Genomic DNA, 19,477 nt, shown 5'->3' on the forward strand with positions numbered 1-19,477 from the left:
TAGCAACCATCTCGGAGATGGCAACACGACACCGTGTGGTATCTGAGAGATTATCTCCAGCCGCCCACACATCACTCCATCACTCTTCTTTTCAACATCCCCCCTCTCCACCCAATCCTTCACATCTCCTCCCGCCGCCTCGAGTGAGGTTAATGGTACCACTGGAGCGGAGAAGACTCAGTTTGGTTTTTCACAGCGATGTGGACGAATCAGTGTTAACGGATGAAAGCGTCGGGAAGGAGGGAAGGAGGATCCCTGTGAGCATGTCTGATTGTTTGTATGCGACGGTGGGCACTGATGTGGAGTAATATCAGTATTAGCGGGATCCTTTATTATCTTGGATAAGAAATTGTGAGAGAGAAATTTAAATGGATAATTTCTGATCAGCATCTCCGACAGTGGCACAAGGAAACATTGACAGAAGTTAAACTGCTGACAAAACAGAAAATTCTCCGAGTTGGTCAAAAAGATAAACCAGTAGAACAACAATTTAACAGAGGCCAGGGGAGAATAAATAATACTAAAGTGAAGCCACAGACATGGTTGATTAAATCTGCTTTCAAGGATATTAGATTATAAATTGAAGTCACAAGGGAAAAATGATGGAAAAGGTGGATTCATGGCTCATCAGTCAGAACTAAATAATTCATACACTCCCAGAAGAAGCTGCAGGAAATTAATACGTGCTTCTAACCAAGTCCTCTCACAATGCTACTGATCCTGATGATTTAAGTGTGAAATCCATGGGGTGCCCACCTCTGCAGTGATATCATGTATGTTCTTCATACTGTACATGCTCCAGTTGCTTTTATTCCACTGGGATGTTTTATTGTGTTAATATAAAGGGAAGGAACTTTCTCCTCCTGCCTCTCACTGTAACACTTTGATTCTTTGTTAGAAAATGTGTGTTTTTTTTAGATATTGCACTTTGAAATTCTCAAAAAAAATGATTCTATGCGTCTGTCCGTCTAATATTTTAGACAAAGGCTCGGAAGCAACACAGCAGGTCCCTGTTTTCAGGTGTGGGGAATCTTTTATAAACGTACAGTATATATGGAGCACCAGGGATTCTGCTTCATCGAAAGAAAAGGGAAGCAGCCGTGCAGAACTGGGGTCTTGTTCCGTGAATTCATCTGGGAAGCAACAAAATCTCACTTTCATACACGGGAGTTTCGTGGCATTATTTCTCGTGATTCTGTTTTTCATGCCTTGGTTGTGTTTTTTGTTATTTACAATGATTAATGAAGCAAGACACTGCCAAAATTGAGCACAAAACTCACAAAGCACATTTTACAGTAGGCACTTGTACTGGAATCCCACACACACACACACACACACACACACACACACACACACACACACACACACACACACTCTCTCTCTCACACACACACACACAAACTCAGAGTTGACACCGTTAAATTCCCATCCCTGTGCCAAGAAAATAAAAACGTCCTGTTGCACATGAGCAGGAGAAAACGTTCGCTCTGATTCTGACCACATTCCACGTTTTGTAAACCAACAGATGTAAATAACTTGGAACAATAATAAATACAGTTGTCTGTTTTGCGCACCCCCCCCCTCTTGTTTCATGATTTCTTCATAATCGTGTATGTGGCGCCATCATCAGGTGAAATATGAAAATATTTAACAACCAAATACTTGTTTTCCTTCTCAAATCACTTGACATGAGGTTTATTTATTTTATTTGTGTGAAATCTTAAAATGCTTAGAAATAGTAAATATTTGAAATAAATAACAACCTATAAAAGAGGTTTGAAATCATAGGAAATTGACTGAAATAGGAACAAAATCATGAACAAGGAATTTAAAGGGAATTACGTGTGGACTGGCAAGTGCAGAGAATAAATATAGAAGATTTGAAATGATATAAAGTTAATAGATTCATTCTAGTTTTTAGTTAGTTTTTTCAAAAGTGGTGCGACATCCTTTCACATCTTCAAATGCAAAAAAACCTCATTATTAGTTATGGAAAATCTAACTGCACAATAAAAATGCATATATTCAAAAAGGAAATACTTTTATATCAGTATTGTTTTGTTTTATCAAGGCTGTAGCTAAATTTTCATTATGATTTAATGTAAGTGACAATATTTATTTCAATATTTTATGCTAAAACTGACAGAAAACATTGTAAGATGGTCATTGGCAGGTTGCCGTACACAAAAAAAGGTGAATCATTTGAAATATTGTCAGACTGACATGTTCCAGAGTTATAAAGATTGATTATTCACACACATTTTATTCTCAATTGCGTGTAGTGGCGTACAGATGAATTCAAAGCCACTTTACAGACATTAATCATAACAATTAAATGTTAAACACTATATTACACTGAATGCACAGATTCACGTATCAAATTTGTATTTAGAATACATTGAATTTCAATTTAGAAAACAGGGGGAATAGCAGCAAACTTTCACATTTAGAGGAGTCAGAGCTCAGGGGTCGACACCCGAATGAAAACAAGGACCATCTGTACGCTGCCTCATTAAATGTGCACGACCCCGTCCTATTGGTGGGATCCCACTGGTACCTAGCTATTTCCTCGCAACAGATTGCAGGTGGCAGAGCATCGAGGACTGAAGGGGCATTCCTTACTCGGGTTGCCTTCTAATTAGACGGAGGGGCAGAGCGGAGCCTCGGAGGAACCCGGTTGGGGGAATTCAGAATGAAGGCAGATGGTGTGAGGTATCATGAGGATGTGCAGAGGAAGCCTGGGTCTGATGGAGAGAGGAGAGGGAGGTGCTGGGGAAGAAGGTGGGGACTGAGAGGAGAGAGGATGAGAGAGGGAGAGGAGGTCCTCAGCAGTTGAGTTGACGGCTGTGAAGTCAACTCAACCTTCAGTTTGGACAAGCCTGAGAGCTGCTTCATAGTTTATTCATCAACTTTCCACACACAGCGTTCCTGCCTCACTGACAGACGCCTGCAGACATGAAGATGCTGTTGTGTTGCTCAAAGCACACAGGGGAGGCAGTTTAGGATGATACACCTTCAGTCGTTACTTTCCCTCAGAATTACAGCAGCTGGTGAGTATCACTCTATATTCTATACTTTACATTTCTTTGTCTTCACCTTTAAAGAGTGAAAATGTGTAGTGTATGGTCACGATTGCATGTTCCAGCTTGTGATTCCAGCTTTTTTGCAATGAGTTTCATCACGAGAGCTCATGAATCTGAAATGGCATCTTGTTGTGAGTAAAACAAGACGATGAAGATGAGAAGGCTTCATATATATATATATGAGCCACAAGACATGAACGATAACAATAACAACTTTAATATTTACGATGGAAAATGATTAATGTTGTGGAAGAATTGTATCACCACCCAAGTGGACGGCTTTAAAAGGGTCTGCATGGTACGAACACATGGAATCACCAATACATGTTCCGTCACACACACACACACACACACACACACACACACACACACACACACACACACGCACACACACACACACGCACGCACGCACGCACGCACGCACGCACACACACACACACACACACACACACACACACACACACACACACACACACTGCTGCTTGGGTGGACCTGGAAACATAAGCAAGTCTTTCATGAGATCAGCCTCTACCTGAGCAATAAAGAACCAACTGTGCTGTGAATAAACTGATGATGGCAACACACACACACACACACACACACACACACACACACACACACACACACACACACACACACACACACACACACACACACACACACACACACACACACACACAGAGGGCGGAGAGATACACAGAGAAATGCTTGTTTCTGTCACTTCCCACCTTCAGCGTCGTGGCACTCAGAGTGAATGTAAGGTCAGGTTATTTCTCTCTCTGTGCATTTTTGCAGCGGCCAAACGAAAAACCTGAGCACCAGTCCAGCAGCAGAGCGACGAGGGCCAGTGCCATGGACTGGTAAATATGCTGCTGGTAAACAAATTTGAGGCATGTCAGAAAAAAACAGGCCGGACCGGTTAGTTCAATCGTTCTGGTTGTCACTGGATCTGTTGTGAGATGTGATAAGACCTGTCTTTATGTAAAGTCCTTAGAGATTTTCTCATGTTGAATTTGAGTCCTGACGGGTCACAGGTTGATTTCAAATGCAACCCCAGGATTTTTACAGAGGCCGAATGATTTTGGTGAAAGTTATTGACGGGAACAAAAACCTCTATATACAAAAACATGGGGAAACTAGAATGGCTGTAGAGCACATACCTCCTCCAAGTCCAATATCACCATAGATATCAGTTCCCTTACATTTTTTCAGCAAGATCCATTAATTATTCCCTGGAAAACTTCCAGCTAGTTTCATGATAATCTGCTAACCACCAAACAGACAAACAAGCACATGTTTATGAAAACATAACTTCCTTACAAGGCTCAAAAATCCTTAAATTATCCTTCAAGTGGCCAAACATGTTGAGAACCTCTTCTTTAAAATGTATATTTCTGTCGTTTTAGGGAGTTTCAACACTCTGGTGACGATCTTTACACTTAACGTGACACAAAAACATTGGTGCAAAAGAAATAAACGCCCCAGTGAAGATGTCGTCTGTGGATGTGACCGATGAGGACCACATGAGAAACCAAGAGGACGTCTTTTTTAAAAACCATACGTTTTAATCTATAGTTTGGGAGATGTGGGCTGCTCATCTTTTTGTGGGGGCATCTCCACATGACAGAAGCACAGCCATGATTTTATAAGTGTGTTTAAAAACTATTTAAAAGACAACCCACCATGTTTAAACGGTGGCTGCTGGCCATGACGGCCCGCGTTGGCCTCATCCTGGCGGGCCTATGCTGCTGCCTGTCCCTGTTCTACCTCCTGGCGTGTAAACCCGCGTCTCGCCGCAGCCAGCAGTCATTGCCGTGGTCTGGAGGGACCACAAACAAGGAGGGATACCTGGCCTTGTTGCAGGAGAGGGAGGACTCTCACAGACATTACATCAACAGCCTGACAAAGCAGATAGCCCAGCTGAAGGATGCTCTGCAGGAGAGGACACAGCAGCTGCAGGAGTCCCTGGATAAAGCCAAGACCAAAGGGATTCTGCCTCAGGGTCTGGAGAGTCTGCACAAAACCCCGACCCAGTCCGACCTGAAGGTAGGAGGACACCATGCAGGTGGAGAGACACATGAGGACGGATGAGGTGAGATGTGACATTACAGGTGTGGTAGTAAATGATGCATCATGTCCTGCAGGAGTTCTTCCGCTCCCAGCTGAACCAGGCGGAGGTCAACTCAGGTGCGAAGCTGTCCAGCGAATACGCAGTGATTCCTTTCGACACTTTGACTCTGCACAGGTGAGGGGCCCAGTCGTTCAGCGTTCACAGCAGCAGTAGAGCTGTCAGACTCACTGTGTGTGTGGGGGGCTTTTTGTTGCTTCTCCCAGGGTGTACCAGCTGGAGACGGGGCTGACCAGGCACCCGGAGGAGAGGCCTGTGAGGAGAGACCGCCGGGACGAGCTGATCGGCACCGTGGAGACGGCCCTGCACGTCCTGAATGGACCTCAGCAGCACACGGACAACACCAGGAGGAAACACACCTACTCTCCCTCGGACTTCATAGAGGGTGAGAAGCATCGAACTTCACTTATTCACACGTGGACGACTGAAAAAACACTGGAAAAATGTGTAAATCAAATGCAAGGAGACAAAAAAGTGTCCACCAAACTTGGAAACCAAAATCCAGATTATCATAGTCAACTTCTGTCTCATTTCACATCATTTTTTAAGTTTGATATTGTGTTCATGCTGGTTTTATTTTTAAGAGGACATTTTTCTAAGCTTTGACTTGAGGTAGGGCCACAGAATTATACTTTTAAACCCTCAGTGTCGGCCTGTGATGCTCATACAGTCACCCCTGACCCTAACACAGCCACTGTCAGTTTTTCCACATGACTGTTGCTCAGGGGTTTGGGTGAGGTGTCCACAAAATGCAAGGTTCGGTGGTTCGATCCCTGGGTTGTTCCGGTCCAAGTGATGTGAGATAGAAGAGTTTATTGAAGCGGGTGAATGATTCTTGAACTGTAAAGTGCAATGAGCTTCAGATAAGTAAAGCACTGCATCCATGTGGTCCATTTATTTACTATGATGGAAAGATTCTAGTTCCACTAAAAGCATCACCAGACAATAGATAATAATCCACAGATATGCTCTATGAGTTATATCTAAGGCATCAGTTCCTTCGGAGAAACTCGACCAAATGAAGATTCCCTCACAGCCACAATGGAATAACTGCGGAACAGACTGCAGGGCAGACATTAATATTAATACCACTTACCCATAAGTTATATCTGGAACAGAAAATCCTTCATTTTACAAAAATGTTCAACTTGCATTGATGTGATTTCTGAGACTTGTCTGTGTCATTTATCATTGTCCTTTTATCTTTCTATGTTTTAATTGATTTTATTCTTTTTATATTTGTATTTATTATAATATAATGTTGTTATTTTCCTTTCATTGTTCTCATTCTTTTCATTTTTATTCACTGCTTCTATGTGATGCAATCTCACTTATATTCAGTGTCTGTGATTGAAATCAAACCAAAATTTTACACTTTACTCAGATGTCGTTTCAAATGATCACCACAGCAAAAGAAAAAGCCTCAAAATAAAACACAGGTTTTAATTAATAATTAACTAAGAATTTGATTAATAATATTCTTTGAACCCTTCGCCTCTTCTCTCTGTCACAGGGCTGACCCGTCTTGAGCGGGACAGAGGAACGGTCTATGAGCTGATGTTTAAAGGCGACGGGCCGCGGGAGTTCACGCAGCTCGTGCTCTTCAGACCCTTCGGCCCCGTGGTGAAGGTGAAGAGCGAGAGCGTGGACACTCGGAACATCATCATCAACATCATCGTGCCTCTGTCCAAGAGGCCGGACGCATTCAGGCAGTTCATCAGCAACTTCAGGTAGTGACCGAAGACACGCTACCCTGCTCACTGCAGGAACAGGGAGGGAAACCTCCTCTTAATCTGAAGCCACTTTACAGAAAATATGTTTTTGGATTTGTTTGTTTTGTCACATTGTGTTTCTCAAAAGTCAATTGTGTAAGATTTAGGTGAAAGGGATCTATTGGTATAAATTAAATAAATAATCCTAGAGATGTTTTCACTAGTCTGTTTCTAAATTGTACTGATTCTTGTTTTCTTTACATTTAAATACTTTATATTAACAGCTGCCACACAATAGTCCAAACTGGACAAACTAAACACAGGTTCTCTGTCATGTTTGTAAGGGGAGGGTGAGGTGAGGGGTATTTAGCTGCAATATGCAACTTTACCACTAGATGTCACTAAATTCTACACACTGAACCTTTAATGCCTCTTTTGGTAAATGTAAAGTACTTTGCGTTACCTTGTTGGTAAAAGATGGTTTACAAATAAACATGGCTTGTCTCATCTGAAACAAGCTCACTTGTGGCTGCATAAAGTCACATAGAGGTGCTTCCTAACATGTTGCTTGTGTGTTGTTGGTTCAGAGAAGTTTGCATCAAGCAGGACGGCCGGGTTCATCTCACTGTCGTCTACTTCGGCCGGGATCAGATAGACCAGGTGAAAGCCGTGCTGGACCAGACCTCCAGGTAATGTGTGCTGTTCTCCAAACGCTCCCCTTAGACAACATGAACGTGCAGAACCTACCTGTGATCTGGGACAGTTCACTGGGGTGATTTGAAACCTTGAGTTGAGTCTTTAATCAGAGTCACGTGACCTCTCTCAAGATAATAACATGTGATGGCACAAACTGAGACAATTAATATCATGTGAAAGAGTGGAGACAGATTACTGTCGGACACACATGTGTATCCTCTGCTCAACTCGAATAGGATTTAGTTTTGCAGTTGTGTCTGTGCTGCACTGCAGATATTTTGTCCATGAATCAAACCTGTAAGTCAGAGGGTGTCAGAGCTTCAGAGCTGCAGGAAGAATAAACTCATCCTCTGGACCCACATCCCTCCATCATGACAAAATCGTGAAGCATGATCTTTTTGTACTTTAAGCTTCTCTCTCTGTGCTTTTGTTAAATATTTGATTCTGCTACACTCTGTTGGCACTTAATGTCGTGAGGTTGGTTGTTTGTGTTTCACATTTCAAATGAAACATCCCACTACCTGTCCAGTCGCACAAAGAGATTATTCCACGTCTTCTTCTTTCCCGCAGAGAGACTCGGTTCAGGAGCTTCACTCTCATCCAGCTGAACGAGGAGTTTTCTCGAGGTCGAGGTTTGGACGTGGGCGCCAGGGCCTGGAGGCGGAGTCAGAACGTCCTGCTCTTCTTCTGTGATGTTGACATCCACTTCACAGCTGACTTCCTAACATCCTGCCGTCTCAAGGCAGAGCCTGGTGAGAGACGGGGGGGCAGGTCACATTGAGCAGTGCCACACATTAACACAGGGGCTTTGTTAACATCATGCAGCAGTTTCTTACACACACAGATACAGAAAACGACCATAAACACTCGGTGCTGAACTGCTGGGTCTTGATGGAGGTTTGCAGTCTATGAAGTGCGATTCTATTCTTTGTGAGACACCTGTAGAACAAACAAAGACTCTGGCAGATCTTTAACTGACAACGTTAATTCACTAAAGGCATCATGGGACCAGAAATAAGGTGGATAAGAGTATTAAACAGTAAAAGAATTTGAAAACTTAACGGGGGGATGTCAAGCGATCATGTGATCATGTGTGTCATGTGTAAACACCCACACAGACCTGATCAGAGAACGGATCAAACGTTAGTTAGACTACCAGTCTCTACACCAAGGATGTGTGTAGAGAATGGTAGAGAATCTATATTTAATACATTTCAAACACAGAATTTACATTTGAATTTCTCAGAACATGAATATGAGGACCTGCCTGGAACTCGTAATTGAAATGCTTGTCTATGGGAGTTGTTCTTTTAAATGAATTATCAACCAGTCATTATGTCCACGTCTGTAATGTGAGTCACTGGGGTGAAAGTTAATCTTTGATTTTCTCTGCTCAGATTAACGATACCACTTCTCTTTTGTTTCACTCCAGTCAAACCTCTGCTGCTGAAAAATAAAAAATGCTGTTTGATGAAAAATGCATCAAACCACGATTAATTTTTCACCCATCAGGAATGAAGCAGAGAGAGAAAATAATCCTGACAGTGGGTGTTTAAAACAGAAAGTGTGTTTTCTTTTTTGTCTTTAGGTAAGAAAGTGTATTATCCAGTTCTCTTCAGTCAGTACAACCCATCTATCATCTACAGCAATCAAACACTTCTACCCTCTATTCAACAGCAGCTGGTGGGTACAACACACACACACACACACACATATATATATATGTGTGTGTATATATGTGTGTGTGTATATATATATATATATAAACAGCTTTATTCCCTTGAATGACTGAGATCCAAACTATTTCACATGAGCCTGATTTCCACCTTCTCTTTCCCTCTCAGGTGATAAGGAAGGAAACAGGATTCTGGAGAGACTTTGGGTTTGGCATGACATGTCAGTACAGGTCTGATTTCATCAACATAGGTAACTTCAGCTATTTCATCATTGGCAAGACTTTGTATGATTAAATATTATTGATAACTGTTTATTCCAAACTGTACAAAGACATAAAAGTACAGAATTATGTGTATTTTTATAAAAAAATGCCACGACTATAGTGAAGTCCTGATGATACACAAGCTCAACCAATCGTGTGTCAGTCTCAGCTATCTCAACCCATTGTTTATTGCATCAAATAAATCAAACTTACAAGTGAACACTTGAACAAATATCACTGTGGTAAGAACGACCTGAAATGACAGAAACTTGTAATTTGGCCCATGTCCGGTCTGCTAACACGGAGGACCTATACTGCAGCCAGCCACCAGGGGGATCGAGACACTTTGGCCTCACTTTTTGGAAGCTGTCATGTCGTCCATCTTTATATACAGCATAAAACCCAATAACTACAATTTCAGCTGATTAGCAAACATAACTCAGGTCACAATAAAACCATTTCTTCACATTTGTCTGAACTTTTCACCACAGGCGGTTTTGACCGTAACATTAAAGGTTGGGGGTTGGAGGACGTGCACCTGTACAGGAAGTATCTGCACAGTAAGCTGATGGTGATTCGCTCTCCGTCTCGAAGCCTTTTCCACCTGTGGCACGAGAAGAACTGTGCGGACGAGCTTCCACCGGACAAATACAAGATGTGCATGCAGACCAAGGCCATGAGCGAAGCCTCGCACAGCCAGCTGGGGGAGCTCTTCTTCAAATCAGAGATAGAAGCTCATCTGAACTCAAAGAAGCAGCAGAGCTGAGGAGCACAATGAGGGCGACTGACTCAGAGATTGTGATGATTTACATGTTATTGTTCTGGTTTTCATGATAATTTATGGGAGCATGTATTACATGTAATCGTGTCAGACAACAGGAGGAGATCACAGATTTATTCTTCTTATTTATATCAGTGTGAACAAAATAGGTTCAGTGACTTGACATCAAAATAAAGTTGGTTTTATTTTGTTTTATTTTATTTGTATGAATAAAAGTATGGAGAATGGGATCTGTTTGCCTCCTTTATGTTATTTTAACCACTGAGCGATTCAACCATATGTTTCCAGGAAGGATTTCACCTAAAATAACATTATTAAGAACATGAACTGTATATTTATTTTCTCATTGGTGACAATAAAAAATGAAAACATGCTAAAACTTAGTTTCCAGAATCCAAGACACGAGCAACAAGACAGATGTTTCCTTTTTGTTTGATAGACACCACCATCTTTACCTCCTTTTTTACAGCTTCCTTATTACAGCATTTACAATCTTATATAATTGTTAGATAAGTCCAAATTTCAACATACAACTGCAGTTTCATTCCAGATCCCCCCACCCTGATGTGTTTGTTAATACCTGAGGCTTTGTAGTTAGAGACAAAAGTGGTGTTAAACACAGACACACACACAAACACACACACAGAGTACTCATTACAGGAGACACACCTTAACTTCTGAAGTTATGAAAACCAGGAGTTTCTCCAACACCTTTAAACAAACAACAAGAAATGCTGGTTAGAAATCAATGGGCAATTGACTTTCACCTTTTTACATACACATCCTGAAAGTCAGTGGACTCAACCAGGGGAAGCACCTTCATGAAACCTCTCTACAGAATTCAATTACCCTCAGGGTCTAGAATATACTCAGATTTCACTTTTACTTATTTTCAATCCCACACTTTTTATCCTGTAAGATGTCATTTTTTGTAAATTGTGTTATTTACATTGCTGATTAAGGTTCCGCACATAACACATACAGATACAGGGATCTTCCCACTCTTTGCTTGAGTGAACATAGCGTTTCGACAGAACTGTTTAAAATCAGGTTTGATCATAACATTATGTTACATGAGTACTGGGCTTCAACTGGAACGCTCACGTGAGTTAGAGGAACAGGGTGTGAGATCATTTGAATGTTAAAATATACTTTGAACAAGAAGCCACGACACTGCTTATAAAAATACTTATAATTGAAAGTTTCCATGGTGATATAACTAGAATACTTTATTAAATGACTTTGTGAATCTCCTTTTATTTAACCTTCAGCACACGTTTATTTTGTAAGAATAATAATTCACACCAAAGCCTTATTGGTGAATTGGCCTTATTAAAACTGAATGGGATTTGATGAACCTCCACTATGCATGAATGGATTCATTATATAAAATGACTTATTCCATCGGCTGCATGAGGTCTGTGTGCTGCATTGATGAGGGGTCAGTGGAGTCTCTTCTATTAATAGTGATGCAGAAGTAACCTCATTACAGACATCTCTGCAGACGCCCAGGGGGGAGGAGCCGCTGTGCATCGGCAGACGGCTGTCGCAGCGTCAGAGCGGCCGAGTGATTGGTCCAGAACTCCCATTACCACTTCCTATCCCGTGATGCGTTCAATGACACCTCGGTAATAAGACTTTGCCCAGGAAAGATTTTGCAGACGTGACTGTGTTTACTTGACAAACAGGACTGTGTTCCGGTCAGGATGACTGTGATCACAGACAACAGACAGTATTATGTCATCAATAGTCATCCGAGCTGCGGGAATAGTTTTGTAACATGTTAGAAACAGAAATTAAGTGTTTATTTTATCAAGCAGATTTGGAGAGAAAATCATTTGCAGATATTTTTTTGTATCTCTTAACTGTCAAAATTATATTTTGGGGTTTTGAGCTTTTGGTTTGACAGAAAACGTTCAAACATTATATTTGGATATATGAACAAATTAAAACAGTTTCATTGCCTCACTGCAGACCACATCAAAAACCGAAAAGCTGCCCTCAGAGTTTCTACTCTACTAACAATGTAAGCTCATTCACATCCAAATAAATGACATTTTAAAATTGTTTGCGTGGTGCAAGAGATTAATAAAGCAGTTCAATAATATGTTTTGGCCAATATGATTTGAGCAGACCAACAACTCAATTCAACCACATAAAGAAAGACTTTATTCATTGTATGTGACACGTCTCACAGCGAAAAAATTATATTTTTTATATTTATTCTATTATTTATTATACTTTATCATATATTGGATAGATTGTTAAATGTACAAGCTGCATGGGGAAATATGACATGTGCCCTTGGATACAATCCTCATACCCTCCTGTTCCAGGTGCACCAGCATCAAACTTTTACAATTTCAATATCTTATATGTGCATTACTATTTAAACTGTTCATATACGGTTTACCCTGTAAATATTATGTCCTTAATTGCTTTATTAAGGATTTTCAAGGTTATCTCATTTTAGAATAACTTACATGTGGAAAAAAAGGTGTTGTTTTTACAGCACCTTGAATCTACCTCTATGTACCAAAGGGGCTTTAATAATAAAATTGCCTTATTCTTTAATTCTTTAATTAACATACATGCTTTTCACCGAACTACTTTTGTTGTTGCATCTGATCTGGTTGATCTTTTCATTGACCCCTGACATTCAACCAGCTGCTTCCCCTGCAACACTGTTTTTTCCGAGGCGCAGTGAAGGCGTGATGAATCAGTGGAGGGGCTCAGAGTCCGAGGACATGTCTCATGTGCGGACAGGACTGGAGGATGAGCTCAGTGTTATTATGATGGTGTCTGAGCAGACGGAAGGGTGAGCGGCTCCCTGTGCTGGTGTTAGACTAGATCTAGACTTTTAGTTTTTAGTTTCTGTATTTTTTTTACTAAAAGAAAAAGCAAAAGGAAAACTCCCCTGGTAGCTGTAGTTTTCTGGGACAGATTCCAGTCCTCTGGCAGGACAATGATTCTGGTGTTTTTCACTTTCCTGCTGGAATAGTGAGACATGTGCGGCAGAAAAGCTGCGTCTCGTCTGGCCTGAAAACAGCCGGGACAGTCCGGAGCGCCTGGACCGGGAGGACAGGGCTTTTATAACCAAGACGGACCCCAGAGGAAGAGGAGGAAGAGGAGGAAGAAGAGGAGGACGCAACATGTTTGAAGCCGCAGGGATCCCTCTCATCCTGCTGGATTTGACCTGCCTCATCCTCGGTGTGTATAATCCCCTGCCCGGTTAATCCCTCTTGTTTATTCCCAGAAGGGGCTTCACACTATTTATTTTATATTTACCTAACACAAATAGAAGGAGGTGACGTTTGCGAGGAGGTTGGTGAAGCAAATTCATTCAAACGTATTTGCATGAACGCCACAGACATAGGCCTGCAGGTTTTTCTAGGTTGAGGGAACCAGGAAGGAAGATGGAAAAAAAAAAAAAATACGCAACAAAGTCCCACCCTGTGTGTGATTTTCCTTTTTTTCCCCTTCAAGCAAAGCTGTATTTTTAGCTCAGTGTTTGGACTGTAATCACAGCACAGACACGCAGCAGCAGAAGGTCTGACACTGCTGCAGGCACACTGAAGTTAACACATTAAAAAAGCTCTGAGTCACAGATTTACAATAAAACAGGAAACCTATATTCTCATATTGCTGTGGAGATTGCAGCAATAATCTCTATTGACCATGTCTTCCCAGTATAAAACAAGGGTGTAGTCCTTGTATTGTGTCGAGTAAATAAGACATATCTCAAAACGTTACGTCAACACTGAACTTTAGTTCAAGTACAGAAATATTATGAGGAAAATAATCTGTAGTTATACACAACAGAGTGTGTTCTCAGTTACTAGTTCACGTGATTCGATTTTCTATAGTTCTTAAGTTCTTGCTGTTAAACAGATTTTAATGTGAGAGACTGAATACATACTCAGACATGAGTCGTCTGGTATCATGTCGCAACATTAAATTTGTCAAATAGAATTTGATTTTCAACTTTTAAAGACCAATTTTTTAATTGAATTTCCTCATCTCATTTAATGGGTCACACAGACAAAATATAGAAATCCCAATTAATATCTTTGCACCATCTGCTTCATGGTATTCGTGGTTTCACAAGCTTATGTCTTCTCATTTTCACTCAAATGTGGTTACCGATTATGAAATCTGCATGCCACATTTATATTAAACACTTATTAACACAGAAACATAAAGGGCTTACTTAATACTAACATACTTAAACACAACCTAATCAAAAACCGAGACTAATTTAGCATTTCACTGATATAGAGCTGTCTGTGTTTATGTTTGCAGACATTCACCATTTTGTGAACTTTTATTTTACTTGAAACATTTTTTAGTTTAAGTGCTGTATATCTGGTTGTATTTTAGTTTTCTTTTGATTTATAGTTATTTATAATAGAGTTCATGGTTAACTCCCTATAGTCGTTATCGGCCTCCAGAAATCCATACCGGTCGGGCTCTAGTGCACACAATCAAACATAACTAAAATAAAGAATGAAATAATTAATATTATTCCTTTACTTCTATACTTTCTCCTCATTATGCTCCCTCTTTTATCTGCAACGTTTATCTTTGACTCCTTTCAGGCCGGCGACAGACTCATCCCGGTCGCAGTAAATAGTATTTTGAAAGATTAACTCCATGATCACATCAGCTCAGTCCCTTGTTGTCATTCCCACTCAGCTGTAGTTCAGAGTTTCAAAAGACTGGAGTCAGTGTAATTTGATCTGCAGCGGGTTTAAACTCACAGGCCCAAACAAAAGCCTGTGACTGTTTGGTAACTCATGTTGCCCCAAAACATCACTGCTGGTATTCAGACCTGTGCGAGCGCCCAGGACGACAAAAACCGACTGTGGTTTAGTCGACTGTCGAGTTTCATATCTCGGTTGTGATTTATCAGGAAAGCTGCATCTAAAACAAATTGTGAAGGGATATGAATAAAGAATGTGTAACCATAGCAACTCAGATTATGCCTGATGTGTTTTGATGCTGATTCTTGTGCAGATAAAAACTAGAATGATTCTCACTGATCATACATTTAATTTTTCTCCACTTCAGTTCGGTATACAGAAAGACTGAACGTGACCAAACAAGGTGTTGTGGTTCCATCACGTTCCTCCTGAGATCTCGTGTAATATTCTTCTGTTGTAATTCATGGCCTCTGGCGTCTAATTCAGTTATTGTGTAACTTCTGTTCCTTCGAACACAGAGAATTCCGCTCGTTGCTAAATGAAACCAACGAGAGGCACTACTGCATAAAAACTCATCCTTTTTATAAAGAGGGGAAGTGTCAGTTTCCTGATCCGACTAAATCATAAGCGTGGTGCAACAATAACAGTGGATCATCAGAGTATCGTGTCGTATTTTTGCTGCTTGAGTAACAATATGTTTTTATCATGATATGAGACCGAAAATCAATCATAGTCTCACTGTCTCTTTCTTCCTTTTAACAGTTGGACTTCCGTTTTTCATCCTGACCCCACAACACAACCCTTTCAAACGAGGCTTCTTCTGTAACGATGAGTCCATCAGGTACCCGCTCACAGAGGACACCATCTCCTACCAGCTGCTGGGGGGGGTCATGATCCCCTTCACGCTCATTGTGGTAAGTCACTGTTCCTATTCTTGAATTTGGACGCGACTGTTTTGCATTTGAAAAGTTTTCCGTAACTGTAGCAGCAATTTCTACTTAACTGCTACTGGTGGCTGAGTTCGGTTTGATTCTGACGCGTGCATAAAATATGAGGAGTAGAGGTTTGTCCAGTTGGTCCCTTTGACCCTTTATTGTCGAAAAGATGGTTTACAATTTGCTTGAAACAAACTAAAATACATTAAACTAAAGAGTCTCTCGTAGAGCACATCGAACGTCACAAAACACGGTCAAAAAAGTGTTGCCTTGCTCAACCACGCCCAGATGCTCTTGTGGCTGGCTCTTTAAGCCTTTCCCCTTGGCTCCACCCTCCGCCTCTCAGGTTCAGCTCAGGTGTCTATTAGGTGGGGAAAAAACATCTACAGAAACAGTGTCACTCATACACACACACACACATGCATGGCTAATAAAGAAAGTTAACATAAAGGTTAATTTGGCTAAACAATAATGTTTAAATGTCTTCTCTGTTGCAGGTCGTCTGTGGCGAGTGCCTTTCTGTTTACTTGTCCCGAGTCAAGAAACAGTCTTTAGGGACCAAGTATGTGGCGTGCGTCTACAAAGCGGTGGGGAGCTACGTGTTTGGAGCCGCCGCGAGCCAGTCCCTGACGGACGTCGCCAAGTACTCCATCGGTCGTCTGCGTCCTAACTTCGTGGCTGTGTGCCAGCCAGAGTGGGATCGTATCAACTGTAAAAATGGAGGATACATCGAGAACTTCACCTGCACTGGAGAGAAGTTTCTGGTAGATGAGGCCAGGTAATGGTCTCCGACATGAAATCACACAGAGCCACTTCTTTTTTTTTTTTAAACTTTATTGAAGAGAAACACAAACATTCCTTGACATTCCTTGACAACATCACAAATTATATATGACAGACTGATTAGTGAAATAATCAGTCTAATAATAAAATAATAAAATAATAAAATAAATGGACAGTTAAGACATTCCATCGTACCACAGGATTCCCCTCAGTTAGAGAGGTAACAGAGCCACTTCTGAAAGAAACTCACAACTGATTTAATTTCCTTTAAATCATAAACTTATACTACAATCGGAGCCTGATAAACTAAAGCTGCTTTCAGACATGTATTGAACTACGTAAATTCTCCTGAAATTGTTTGTGGGGCTGTTTATGAGAATTCAAATGTCCAAATCAATACCTCTGGAGTTGTTCCTGCCAGGTCTGTTGTGAAAGAAGAAAACAGCAGGACAATGTCTGGAGAATTCATTCATTGCTATAGCAGCCTTATATCTATTAATACATGTAACATTGAAGGTTTTAAATCTAGAATATGAACATCTGCAATTTACTTATGAGAAAAGGTTTTAAAAACTTAAACCAACGTGTGTAATAGGGTCTTTTCCTTAGACCCTGACTACCTGGCCACGTATTTTAAACTCTGTGCTCACAGTTAAGTCTATTTCTCAACAGGATTTTGCAGAGCGCATACCTATCACCATGTTAAAACATGTGACAAAAATTCTTGGATCCGCCTTCCATAAAACTTCATGCAAAACAGTTCACTTATATTTGACTAATCCAGATGGCACACAAACAAATGGCAAAAAAATAAATAAACTTCCTTCGTTGAGCTAAATATTTGCAGATCGAGCCGAGATAACTTGCTGACATTTCTCCAACAATATTGAGACATATAACAAACTGTTACCCCGGTGTAAAGTACAGCTGCACACAGCCAGTGACCTCATTATGAAGTGTAAAACTTGAGTTTAGAACAGTTGACTGCGAGTAATGTGATTGTGACTGATTTTGTTTATTATCTCTTTTACAGACTGTCTTTCTACTCTGGCCACTCGTCCTTCTCTATGTACTGCATGCTGTTCCTCGTAGTAAGTACATCTAGTATTTTCTTCAATAACTCCTTACAGCCTAAATTTGATTACATATGAGTTAATGCTCATATTAATTTGATTGTAACATATATATTTGCTCTATCTGAAGCTTTACATTCAAGCCAGACTGCTGTCACAGTGGGCGCGGCTCCTGCGTCCCACCATCCAGTTCTTCCTGATTGCGACTGCTGTGTATGTGGGTCTGTCCCGGGTGTCTGACTACAAACATCACTGGAGCGATGTGTTCACCGGCCTCCTGCAGGGGGGTTTAGTGGCTGTTTTCACAGTAAGTTTCACTGAGACATCTATTAGGTCACGGAAAAGCAGGACCGTGGAGTGAAAGTCTAGAAAAATCATCTGAAGTTTACACTTACAATTGAATGTTTCTTTATAGCTTTACCATTCAAATCAAATGAACATATTTTCATTTTTCACCCGATTATCCCTAAAAGTCTGTCTGTAGAACCATAAACCTAATCCTGAATAACAGAATAAAATAAAAACACAAATATAAGATAATATATAAAACTTGATTTAATTGTGTAATTAAATGTGAACATAAATGCACATATTTTCTGCATTATTTATTCTGTAAAATATGTTTTTTCATGTCAGAAAGCTTAAACACTGACATTGATATACGACGTGGAAGAAATTTTAATATTATACACAGAAGCACTGTAACAAACTAATGTACTTTAGTGATGTCAGTCAGGATCATAGAACAGGATGATTGGTAATTCTCCTGCTTGTTTTTCTGCAGGTGTTTTGCGTGTCTGACTTCTTTGAGCAGCCGGTGGATGCGGTGGTTTCACAGGAGGAAGATTCCTCGCCCGGCTCGTTACATGAGAGCCCCTCCATGTTGAACCACTATGGCAGCACTGACTGAACCCAAGGCCTCACAGGCAATTCTGTTCAGGGTCTGTATCTCTAAGAACCACCCGAGTGGACCTGAACACATCACAGGTCTTTGCCTGGTCTGGCTGTTTCTGTGCATCTCATCAACGCTGCGGCCCGCACGCTTACTTTGTCATCGCTGGTACACTTTAGGTGCAGGGAGAAAAGTGTTTTGCATAAGGCAGAACTCGCACTTTACTGAGATATAAAGGAGCCAGAATTTCTTCAAGTTTCTGCCTGAATCCCACATAATACAAATAATCATCGAATGACGCCGCAAAATACAGTGGAGCATGTGGGTTGACAGTGTACACTTGTTGGAAATGTGGTTTCTAGTTTATATTGGTCTGACGCTGCCATCCTTGAAATTCCTTTTGCCCAGAATATAATGAGCGTCTGTGTGCGCACTGCAAGCAGGCTTGTAGAGAGCCTGGCACCTGTGAAGAAGAAGTAAAACCTGGACTCTTCTTAAAATGAAAATGGAGCTTGAACTCCATATTTTATATTAATGTCTTTGCCTTGGTCAGTTTGCTGCTAGCTGCTGTTATGACCCTCACCTGATCCTATCACACTGTACTTTATGGAAAAGACAGTGAATTAATTTGTGTGTGTGTTTTTTGTATGAAGTACTCTGTGTGTTTTTGTCCACGCTGAAGCTTTCAACAGAGGCAGTGCTGGAAAAAATTAGACAAATAAAAGGAGATTCCATTTTGCTACTTATATAAA

The 19,477-nt window shown here is 40.8% G+C and overlaps 2 protein-coding genes across 2 annotated transcripts; both read left to right on the forward strand.

Annotated features, from left to right (window-relative positions):
* Positions 1-4,766: 4,766 nt before the first annotated feature.
* Positions 4,767-10,324, forward strand: LOC133001379 (chondroitin sulfate N-acetylgalactosaminyltransferase 1-like). Its single transcript, XM_061070946.1, has 9 exons — positions 4,767-5,129; positions 5,228-5,328; positions 5,418-5,596; positions 6,725-6,941; positions 7,511-7,612; positions 8,190-8,371; positions 9,208-9,302; positions 9,464-9,545; positions 10,050-10,324. The coding sequence occupies exons 1-9, from the start codon at positions 4,767-4,769 to the stop codon at positions 10,322-10,324; spliced, it is 1,596 nt and encodes a 531-aa protein (XP_060926929.1).
* A 2,997-nt stretch (positions 10,325-13,321) lies between these two features.
* On the forward strand, positions 13,322-19,477 carry LOC133001380 (phospholipid phosphatase 1-like). The gene is made up of 6 exons (XM_061070947.1): positions 13,322-13,549; positions 15,805-15,956; positions 16,475-16,755; positions 17,794-17,851; positions 17,964-18,140; positions 18,618-19,477. Exons 1-6 carry the CDS (start codon positions 13,492-13,494, stop codon positions 18,741-18,743), a joined length of 852 nt encoding a protein of 283 aa, XP_060926930.1. The 5' UTR covers positions 13,322-13,491; the 3' UTR covers positions 18,744-19,477.

Source organism: Limanda limanda, chromosome 5, assembly GCF_963576545.1.
Source record: "Limanda limanda chromosome 5, fLimLim1.1, whole genome shotgun sequence".
Classification (NCBI taxonomy): domain Eukaryota; kingdom Metazoa; phylum Chordata; class Actinopteri; order Pleuronectiformes; family Pleuronectidae; genus Limanda; species Limanda limanda.

Excerpts from the sequence above, each read along its gene's own strand:
- LOC133001379 (XM_061070946.1), top strand. The coding sequence starts at position 4,767 with ATGTTTAAACGGTGGCTGCTGGCCATGACGGCCCGCGTTGGCCTCATC. Across the intron at positions 5,329-5,417 it reads GACACTTTGACTCTGCACAG|GGTGTACCAGCTGGAGACGG; the intron begins GTGAGGGGCCCA and ends TGCTTCTCCCAG. Across the intron at positions 9,303-9,463 it reads CCTCTATTCAACAGCAGCTG|GTGATAAGGAAGGAAACAGG; the intron begins GTGGGTACAACA and ends TTTCCCTCTCAG.
- LOC133001380 (XM_061070947.1), top strand. The coding sequence starts at position 13,492 with ATGTTTGAAGCCGCAGGGATCCCTCTCATCCTGCTGGATTTGACCTGC. Across the intron at positions 13,550-15,804 it reads TTTGACCTGCCTCATCCTCG|TTGGACTTCCGTTTTTCATC; the intron begins GTGTGTATAATC and ends TCCTTTTAACAG. Across the intron at positions 15,957-16,474 it reads TCCCCTTCACGCTCATTGTG|GTCGTCTGTGGCGAGTGCCT; the intron begins GTAAGTCACTGT and ends TCTCTGTTGCAG.